The sequence below is a fragment of the Limulus polyphemus genome, unplaced genomic scaffold (assembly GCF_000517525.1).
Source record: "Limulus polyphemus unplaced genomic scaffold, Limulus_polyphemus-2.1.2 Scaffold5639, whole genome shotgun sequence".
NCBI classification, from domain to species: Eukaryota; Metazoa; Arthropoda; class Merostomata; order Xiphosura; family Limulidae; genus Limulus; species Limulus polyphemus.
In genome coordinates, this window is record NW_013671249.1 from 51,798 (window position 1) to 62,758 (window position 10,961).

Here is a 10,961-nt window from a genome sequence, read left to right on the forward strand (position 1 = left end):
ATCACTTTATACCGTGTTTAGTTTGGGTTTCCTTATGTAAGAAAGGATTCGGCAGAAATAGGGAGGTTAGTAAAAAATACATGCTAACAGAGTTAACATGGAAGGTAAGTTTTAGTGTGTAATTATCACTTTATACCGTGTTTAGTTTGGGTTTCCTTATGTAAGAAAGGATTCGGCAGAAATAGGGAGGTTAGTAAAAAAATACATGCTAACAGAGTTAACATGGAAGGTAAGTTTTAGTGTGTAATTATCACTTTATACCGTGTTTAGTTTGGGTTTCCTTATGTAAGAAAGGATTCGGCAGAAGATTCCAGAGGTTGGAGGGCTGTCTTATGGTGACAGTTGATGATGAAAACCCTATAACCTTTGTTCTTCAGGGGTAAACTGGGATAGTTGACATCACCTACTTTCTGTTTAGGAAAGAAGATAATAAAATTGTAACGCTACATAACAATATGGGACCACTTGGTTCTTCTAGTTCCAGGCTCTCCTAATTTTTCTTGACAGGAAACTGTCAGTTCTTCACATAACTTCTTGTGAAGCTGGCATCTAGCAATTCATCCCATAGAACAGACGACCTGTTAAATAATATCTTAAAGGTGTGGTCGTTTCGTCTTATTGTCTTCAGAAGAAAGAAATCACAGGTCTTTATCTGTTGATTCCTCATATAATCCTGTGAACGTCAATAATATCACATATTACCCTTCTTTTATCAAGGTACAATAAATATATCACGTACCCTCCTTTAATTAAGGGTAAAATAAAGATATCACGTCTTACCCTTCTTTTATCAAAGTAAAATAAGTTAGCAATTTTAATCTTCTGTGTAACTTAACCCTTTCATCCCCGCATTATCCATTTATAATAAATCAATGTAGACCAGAATTGTAACAGTATTCCAAGTGAAGCCTAACTAGTGATCTGTACGGATAGTATTTTATTAGTTTATTACTATAAAAAAGCATTGCCTCGGTGGCTAATTCACCACTTTGATCGGTAAGAGAGAGTCTTCTAATTTCGCTATCTTGTTTTCTGAAGACAATAGGGCGAAAGGACACAAGTTTAAAAACTGTAAGAGACAGGTTAGTTTCCAGTTAGGTCACTTGTATTTTTCTACGAGTTTAAAAACTGTAAGAGACAGGTTAGCCTTCAGTTAGGTCACTTGTATTTCTCTACAAGTTTAAAAACTGTAAGAGACAGGTTAGCCTCCAGTTAGGTCACTTGTATTTTTCTACAAGTTTAAAAACTGTAAGAGACAGGTTAGTTTCCAGTTAGGTCACTTGTATTTTTATACAAGTTTAAAAACTGTAAGAGACAGGTTAGTTTCCAGTTAGGTCACTTGTATTTTTCTACAAGTTTAAAAACTGTAAGAGACAGGTTAGCCTCCAGTTAGGTCACTTGTATTTTTCTACAAGTTTAAAAACTGTAAGAGACAGGTTAGCCTCCAGTTAGGTCACTTGTATATTTCTAACATGGTGGTTAACTTTTTGAGTGAGTTGCATGTAGTCCGAAGTTCCATTTTATCATTCCAATTGGGTTGGGTTTGTTTCGAAGTTCGCGTAAAGCCAAACAAGCGCTATCTGAGCTAGCCGTCCCTCCAACTCTTGTGGAATAGTGGGATTGGTTGTGACATTATAACGCCCACACGGCGGTCCAGTTGGGATTGTTAAGTAAGTGAGCAACTACTGTATATATATAGTTCTGGAAACATTTGCTAACAAAGTGAGGCATGCGTTTCCAGTTCTAAAGGCTTATAAGTTATCTTAAATGGTTTGAAGCCGATAGCTCAAGTAGCGAGATTTAACCCTAACACTAATAAAATGATATTTGTAATAAAAATAAAGTTTGAATGACAAGTATTACTTTATGCATATTGTTTTTCGTAAATTCCTTTTGCTTTATAAACAGTTCATTTTATGCACCTATTTATAAAAGGATGGCCTGGTGGTTAAGGCGCTGGACTCGCAATCTGGGGGTCTCGGGTTCGAACCCCCGTCACCAATCATGCTCGCCCTTTTTGCCTTGGGAGCGTTATAAACTGACAGTCAATCGTACTATTCGTTCGTGGGTGTTGTTGACTAGCTGTCCTACATCTCGTCTGTCATTGCTAAATTATGGATGGTAGCGTAGGTATCCCCCGAGTAGCTTTGCGCGAAAATCAAAACAATTTTTAAAGAACTACGATCAGTCGGGAGAAAAACCAGAATGTAAGACTATAAGTAGTAGTTAGATACGAAATCTTAAACATGTCAGTCATTTATTTCGTGTTTAAGATTTAAAAAAAAAGTTGCCTCAGAAGGTCATTTTCTGATTAAGTATTCTCGGTAGAAGTCCACACCATAGAGAGAGCCGGTCGAACCTGTTATTTTATCGTTTTCACAATCTTGCGGAGGTTCACTAACTGACAGGGCAAGTTTTTGATGTGTTCGAAAACCCATGCATAATAATAGGATCGTTAAACGTTTGTAGAAACTCGGCGTTGACGAGGCCACCAAGATTCAGACGACAGTGGCGATACACGTTGTGTAATCATGTAAGATACAACTCAGGTGTTAAGCCAATGAGGTGGAGAGATGGCCCCCTCTAGGCTTTCTTACTGTGCGGGAGATAACACTCTCACACGCAATATTATTTTTGTAGTCTGCCTGTAACTAGTTATAATAGACTATTAAAATGTTTGAACATTGTAAGTACATCTTTCAATTTGGTAACATTTTCAGTGCAATTAACTATTTTTTACGCACAATGAGATTTTTACTTGTTATATTACACACACATTTCTGTAAGATACCGAATTTAAGGAAATATTTGACATACTTAGTGGTAGGCAGAGCTCGTATTAACCCCCCCCCCCAAAAAAAAGACGGTTTACTAACATGTTAAATATATATGTCCCCAATCAGAAAACATTAAACCTCCACTTCCTGCTAGCCCTCGTCGTATGGTTAACTATACAAGGTATTGTACTTTTGTTTAAGATTAGGGACTTGTTTATTTTACAAAAGATTACTTATCTGGTGGTAGATAAGTGTTCAGGGTAAGAATGTTCAAGTTAACGTTGATTTAAAGACGTTTCTTTACACAAACTCGCACGTGCAGGTAGGTGAAACAGTAAGTAGCGATTTTAAACAATGTTTTCTTCGCTTGAAGCTGTTCTCAACGCAGTAATTTTTTACCTATCACAACATGTTAGTGTTAACAGGCATGCCGGTCCACTGCTCCAGTTAAAATATTGAAAGATTCTGAGTGAATTTTTACGTGCATTTGTTTTCGTTAGCAATCATAAAGAAGGGAAAAAAATTGCTAAATATACTGAACTTTTTACTGTTGTGTTACCAAAAGACATGATTATTATTGATGCCAAAGTATAGTAAAATATTAAGACTGATCTGATTTTTAATGTCAGCCATATAGCAGAGAGCTGAGAATTAATGTAAATATTACATTAGTTTAAATTGTAACATGTAAACAATAAACCAGTTTTTTTAGGGGGGTATTTTTAGACCATCGACCCTATTGGAACATTAAGCCGCTTTGCAATTCTACCAGTTGGTTATTTGGGCTTTAGGCCTATCGACTGGCAGGGTTATTAATGCCGTCAACGTGTTGAGACTCCTCACCATTACTGAGGATATGCGCGGCACTTGATTGGTTTTTGTGCGGACACGCACTTAGAGGGAACGCTGCTAATAACTCTTGCATCAAATGCATACTATCATGATAAATGGCACTTCGTAAAAGCACGTGGCATGCGCACTTTGACCCTCACACAGAGGGTTAATTTGAGCCGAATTTTATCCCTGTTAGGTAAATGTTATAAATCACCATTCCTATAAATATATGTTAATGTTATAAATCACCATCCTATAAATATATATATATATATATAAAGAAGTGTAATATATTCATAGAGATATTTGTGTCTTGTACCGTTACAGAGAAGATGCCGAGAATATAGGTACTGAAATCCATATTGTCGTGATTACAGGTACTGAAATCCATATTGTCGTGAATATAGGTACTGAAATCCATATTGTCGTGAATATAGGTACTGTAACCCGTTTTGTCGTGAATGTAGGTACTGTAACCCGTATTGTCGTGAATGTAGGTACTGTAACCCGTATTGTCGTGAATGTAGGTACTGTAACCCGTATTGTCGTGAATGTAGGTACTGTAACCCGTATTGTCGTGAATATAGGTACTGTAACCCGTATTGTCGTGAATATAGGTACTGAAACCCGTATTGTCGTGAATATAGGTACTGAAACCCGGTATTGTCGCGAGTATGGGTACTGAAACCCGTATTGTCGTGAGTATGGGTACTGAAACCCGTATTGTCGTGAGTATGGGTACTGAAATCTATATTGTTGGGGGTGGGTGGGGGTGATAATAGAATCTCTATAGTTGTTGCACGGTTTTATTCTGAATTGTTGTAACTGTCTATCCGTTTCACTTCTAGGAGTTGTATCACTTATAGAAACGAATTTAACCATCATAAAAGAGTACCAGTTATCGGTTGCCGCCTTATTTGCTCGAGTCATTTTCTTGTGACTCTGTCCAGAACGTGGAATCAGTCGAACTTTATGCGTGTGTGTTAAATTCAGAGCCAATAATTTAATATTCTGAGATCATGTCACCCAGTAATCTCTAATTTTATCCAGTGCAGTAGCACAAATAATTTAAATTGTTCATTAATAACATTAAAAATACATAAATAAATAATACGACTTGTTGTATCAGTAATCAGCCTTTCTTCAGTAACAGATGGCGAGTCAAATATGTGAATGTGTTTATTAGATTGTAGTTGTTTTGAGGACTTTTTTTATATTATAAACTGTAATATATTGCCAAACAACCCAAGGTCACCCATTTTCTGATAGCGTTATTTCCCCAGCTGTAAAGTAGAACGTTATGGAATATTCTTGTTGTTTTTAGTTCTGTAGTTAATTTTCGATTGTAGCTAAAAACGGGTGGAGATATAGCTGTTAAACCAAGTTATATACCAAAACCTGTTCTTTTATACTAAACAGCTCATTAAATAGAGTAGGCTAGGCATTCATATCTTATTTTATTCGCAAGAAAATTTTCATTACATACGGCCTAACTTAAAAAAAATTGAAATGCAGAAATTAGTTATGCCTTAGCCTTTAAAAAAACAAAAAAAACATTCCATCAAGCTACGTTTTGACATATTTATGCGTGTAATAAACCCGTTTATGGTAGTTCAAAGTTATCTGCTTTTATTAAACATTTCCAGACATCTTAGGTATGGCAAGAAAGTGTTGAACAAGTATCACTTATCTTAGAATTGCACTGACAACATGCCGTAAAGTTTTTTAGCTGAAGTGTTTTTCTTTCTTTCCACTTTACTCTCTGTTTAATTTTCCCTGTGTACAAGAAAAAACAAGCCGTTACAGAAGACAGAAATGTCACTGGATTTTGTTTTCGTGCTTCTGTTGAGTTTATCATTCATCAAGCTAGATATGAAACCACTTCGTACATAGCCTGTAATAATTATATTCTGTATATGATACAGTGGTTTAATGTAACTGGTCTTTCAAAAAGAAAGCAAAGGTAAATAATACTTTGAATGGTGTGTTTAACCTAGTGTCCTCCCATATTGAGGTTTGACATTTATAGGACTGTACAAGTAAAGTTGTGAACTGAATGTTATCACACTTTAGCATGTGGTTAGACCAGTACGGAAATGTATACTTTAGTTCTGCACTATTAATTCATGAATAAAATGTTTATTTAACACTTTACCCTATTTTCTTATCCTTTGTTCATTTTCAGGCTCTGTTTTTTTTTAACGTGTGACTGATGATAAAAATGAATTCCAACACTTTATATTTTAGGGTGGGATGTGTTCTATGTCGGACACAATGGAAAACCTGAAAACGGCAGGAAATAGTCCTTTACCATCCAAATCAAGAATTAAATACACAAAAAGGTGGGTGTCAACTTGAGTACGAATCTTTCATTTTGGTAGCTAAAATGATAATCTAGAAATAGAATCTATTTGTACCACATTAACTTCAGTGTTGTCTTAAACTTTACATCTCTTTCAGAACACAGTAATATTTGATTTCCTTAATTTAAAAGTTAACTTCCTCAGCTAATGATTATTCAAAAAAATCCAATCAGAAACATCTGTTGTCATACCTTTTGTGTAAAGACAAATAATGTTCAAAAATCAGTTGAAAAATTACCTTTTTGTATATTAATTTCATGTATATTCCCTTTTTTTTTAGGTAAAAAGTAACCCAAATCAAAAGGTTTAAAATTGATATACAAACTTTCCTCACTCTTGTTAAACAGTGAAAATATTTTTCATACCCAGTGCTGCTTTTGTTAGATCTGAAAACATACTTATTTCAATAATGTAAGTCAAAGGGAGAAAATAAATTTATCCTTATTCAAAATCTACTTACCTCCTCCCCATCCCACAAAAGTAGAATATAACTTCTAGTACTTTACTTTTAACTAATACTGAATACAATCAAAACAATGTCATTGGGAATGGTGCTTTCTACATATAAGCTGTTCATATATATGTATTTTAATGTTTCATAACATTCAGTCTTTAGGATTTTACACCTCACATATGAACTAAGAAAAAAATCATGATTTACTTAATTCCATCATGATACAACATTTTTCACCATGAGCTAGCAGTCAAACTTTACTGGACTCCTACTGTACACAAAAATAATGAAATAATGTTATATTAATATATCTGTTACTGACAAGGTTTGTGAATTAGGGGATGCATGTATTTGTGTATAGAATTTTGTCTTGATGCTTAGAGTTACACATTTTTATATGTTCGTGTGTATGTGCTAGACTTCTGTTCAGAAATTTCAGGAGCTTGTGTGGCTCCCTAGAAGTCTATCTACACTGTTTATCTAGCAATAGAACAAACAACATAAACAGTAAAACATGTTACTTGGACATTTTCGTGATCATAGATGTAGGTTAATACGAATTCCACAGTTCTGTATCCATAAGCATGTAACGTTTCAAATCAATATTTTACATTTACAAACTCATTTACCTTTTAATCAATGAATGCATTTAGAGGACAAAGACTATTTAAAAGTTATATATTACCTAGTTTTAAGAATGACTTACAAAATCTAGCTTCATTTTCATAGATAAGAGGATTATTTATTTATTTAGTTACTCTTTAACAGTTAATTGTTAATAATTTGCTTAGAAGTGGCAGTAAATTTGAGTCATTCATGTTCCCATTTTCTAAAAGAGATTTTTAATGTCGTGGTAGGTTTCTTGTGGCATGTTTAACATAATTTGTGTTGTATTACAAATATTTGATGGCTGTTTTATGTAATGACATTTTTTTAAAGTTTTGTCATTCGTGCAATGTTTTGGTTGATGGATATATTGATAAGCCAGATTTTGTTGTGTGTGTGTCGAAGCGGTAGAAATTTCCAAAGTAAAGTTAAGGCTTTCCAGTTGTTTGTGTGTTGGAATATGAGTTAAGTTAGAATTCAAAGATGATCAGGAGACAGACAGAGTAGAAAGTTAATTGTGCTTGGATAACAGACTGTGTTGAAAGAGAACTGTGTGATTCTTATGTGGTGCACAAAACAGTTAAAGGATAGTCATGATTTACAAATATTATATTATTATTATTATTAACTTCTGAACAAAGCAGGCTACCTACAAAGATCAGAACAAAAAATTAGTCCAGTGATAAATATTGCTAATGTAATACATCGTTCTTTGTTATAATGCTTGGAACACTGATTCATCAATTGGTCACCCATACTGTTGGTGACACTTTTGGCCATAATCCTATGAATATGTCAAAAGGTTTGGCTGGCTAAGGAGATTTAGCTTAATCTGTAATCCGTATTCTAAGCTAACAATATAAAAATAAAAACAAATAGAAGCCAGCCAATCACGGAGTGCTCTTGTGATTTTACTCTATGTTATAAGAATCTGGAACAGCTTTCTCAGACTGATGGTGCAGTTTCTGAACAAGGCAGACGTTCACCCACAACACAAACAGGTGGCTGCTACTGTAGGGTACCTATTTCAAAGTATGTATCATATATTTTCAACTGAATACCATGTCAGTAATCAGAATTCACAAAGCTGGCCTGTATCCTAAATACTCAGTATAGATTGCTCATAGCTAGGCACAAAATAGCTCACCAAGAACACATATAGTGTTTTTATACAAATACGCTGCTTTTAACCCTGCAGCCAGAAAATGTACATACTCATTGGAAGTAGGTTTCAACCACACTTTCATACAGAAATGTGACACAAAGTATGGTGTGGCCCAGATCAAGTATTGATGGATGTACTGACCTCTATGAATGATATCATTAAGTATAGAGACCACATACCATAGTTTTTTGTATTACCACATACTGGTGCAAAGCCATGACTTCAGCCTGATAATGTCCATCCTACCATCCTAAAGTAGATGACACATTTCTGGAAAAAGAGGGAATTGATTGAATGGAATGAGTTGTATGCTCATTAGACTTTAAACCCCATTGAGCAGCTATGGGAATAATTCCCTGCAAGCTGCTGACTGCTCATGATATCTCAGGTCTTTATGAATGCTCTGTTAATCATGCACCAATGGTTCCAGAATGCCCTGCAAGCTACTGAATGCTCAGTGACATCTCAGGTCTTTATGAATGCTCTGTTAATCATGCACCAATGGTTCCAGAATGCCCTTGTAAGCTATTGAATGCTCAGTTATATCTCAGGTCTTTATGAATGCTCTGTTACTCATGCACCAATGGTTCCAGAATGCCCTGTAAGCTGCTGAATGCTCAGTGATACATCAGGTCTTTATGAATGCTCTGTTAATTATGCACCTATGGTTCCAGAATGCCTTTGTTATCTGTAATGGTAGTACTTCCTACTGAAGTAAAATGTTAGGATCTGTATAGGTGTAAAGCACCACTTCCAAATGTCTGTTTATGAGTGTAGGTTTAATGAGCAATCGCAAGCTTGGCTTGCCAAAATATTTACTTAAGAGTCTATTACCATTAACTCTTTTCCATTTTGTGTACTGAGTTATAGTGAGTGAATTAATATTACTACTGTTAAGACCTACTATTCAAGTCAGTCAGAACTATAAGAAATTAGTTTTTGATTCCATTATAATATTTTAATTTTAAGTTATTCAACTAGAATATATATATATATATTAGTAATTGTAGTAGTTAGAATTTTTCTTATATTTTCAGGGACTCATATAAGTGTTACATTTTTTTTTTTGGTCAATTTTTCAAATATGTCACCACAGTAATAGCATTCAAAATGCTGTTTTAATTATGAATGTATAAGAATTTTTTTTTGTTCTTTGTCTGTTTGTGTTCAAGCACAAAGTTACCCAACTGGCTATCTGCATTCTGAATTGCCACCGTTATAGAACCCAGATGTTTAATGTTATAAAATATAAGCCCTCAAGCTTACTGAACCATAATGAAGCATATTTTTTCTTCTTCTGTATAATCACTTTTAATAGGCATTTAATGCGTTTGTTCATTGTGATAGTGTGGAGCATTTGTGCAGTATAATTATATTTAAGTAACTTACAAAAGTTTATTTTGCCTAGTATGATGAATACAGTACTGTAGCAAACCTTACAGCACAAGCTGTAAAAGCTTCTAAATGTCTTCAGGCATAGTAGGGTAAGTTATTTTAACTTAAAACTATTTTGAATTAAAAAATATTATGTAAACAAAGTTAATAAAAGTTTTTAAAATATATTTCATTAATAGCCAGTCTTTGCTTTTGTAAAAATAATTCAGTACTGTCAACATAAAAACGTGACACCCCTAAAATAAATGGAATTGTCCGAGACTTGTGTTCTGTAGCTAATCTCAGTTGATTGAGAAAATGTTGATTGACTTGTTTAATAAACTGTTTAAGGTATGGTAATTAAAGTGATTTGCTTTTTATTCCACTAATTAACTTCAGTAAGAAATATCCCAACTTTAACACGATCAAATAAAAAAAAACAATGAAAATTGTGTTGGAAAACAATTGTACAGAATAGATATATTTTTGTGGTTGTAAACATAAAAGGAAATGTCAACCAGAAGGTTATTGGTTCAAGTTTTTAAAACTAAAATGCCAATTACAAAATTTTGATACAAGTTACATTTTTAAATACCCAAGACTATTGAAACTACTACTGATTGTTTTATTTGAAATTGTTTCAGTTTAAGTATTTTACTTCTCCGATAAATTATCAAACTCTTGTGTGAAAGCTCATATTTACTAACATAAAAATACTCGGTGCAATATATTATTTATCATTTTGTTTCTTTATTTGTGGTGAATCTTGTGTTGTTGTTTGTTTGTTTTTTTCAATTATAATGTTTCTTTTTTAACTTTGTTCAGTGTCTTCTATAATTAATTCCCTTTCTTGTAGATGTTCACCCTTTCAGTCATGGGGGGCCATTGTAATGGGATGGTCAGCCATGGGGACCATTGTAATGGGATGGTTAGCCATAGGGCCCATTGTAATGTGATGGTCAATTCCAATGTTTTTATATAAAGAGTTGCTCAACAGTTAGCAATGGGCGATATTAACTAGCTGCCTTCCCTTCTAGTCTGTCAGTTCAAAATTAGGGACGATGTTCGCAGATAACCCTTATATAGTAACGATATATCCAACAATATTAGTAAGTACTTCTTTCTGTCAGAACCTTTGAGCAGTCGTAAATAATTACTAGTATTTTGTTTTCAAAATAATATAAGCAGAATTATTTATCAGAAGAATATATACCCATTGGTATCCTCTCATTCTACTTATATTCAGTTGTTGGAGTTTGAACAATTAGATTTCACTGTTGTGAATACTGCATTAGAACCCTGTAATGTCTGTATTAATCGTGTTGGCAATTTCTAAATCAAAATGAATTTAAAAAATATTTAATCATTCCTATAAGTGATTGGAATTT

At 33.9% G+C, this 10,961-nt stretch overlaps 1 protein-coding gene across 1 annotated transcript in view; it reads left to right on the forward strand.

The window, feature by feature from the left end:
- LOC111089235 overlaps nt 1–6,258 on the forward strand; it is a 51,425-nt gene extending 45,167 nt beyond the window's left edge. The window contains exons 4-5 of the mRNA XM_022401363.1: nt 5,859–5,953; nt 6,255–6,258. Coding sequence (XP_022257071.1) covers nt 5,859–5,953; nt 6,255–6,258 — 99 coding nt within the window. The remainder of the gene's footprint in view (nt 1–5,858; nt 5,954–6,254) is intronic.
- The last annotated feature ends 4,703 nt before the right edge of the window (nt 6,259–10,961 follow it).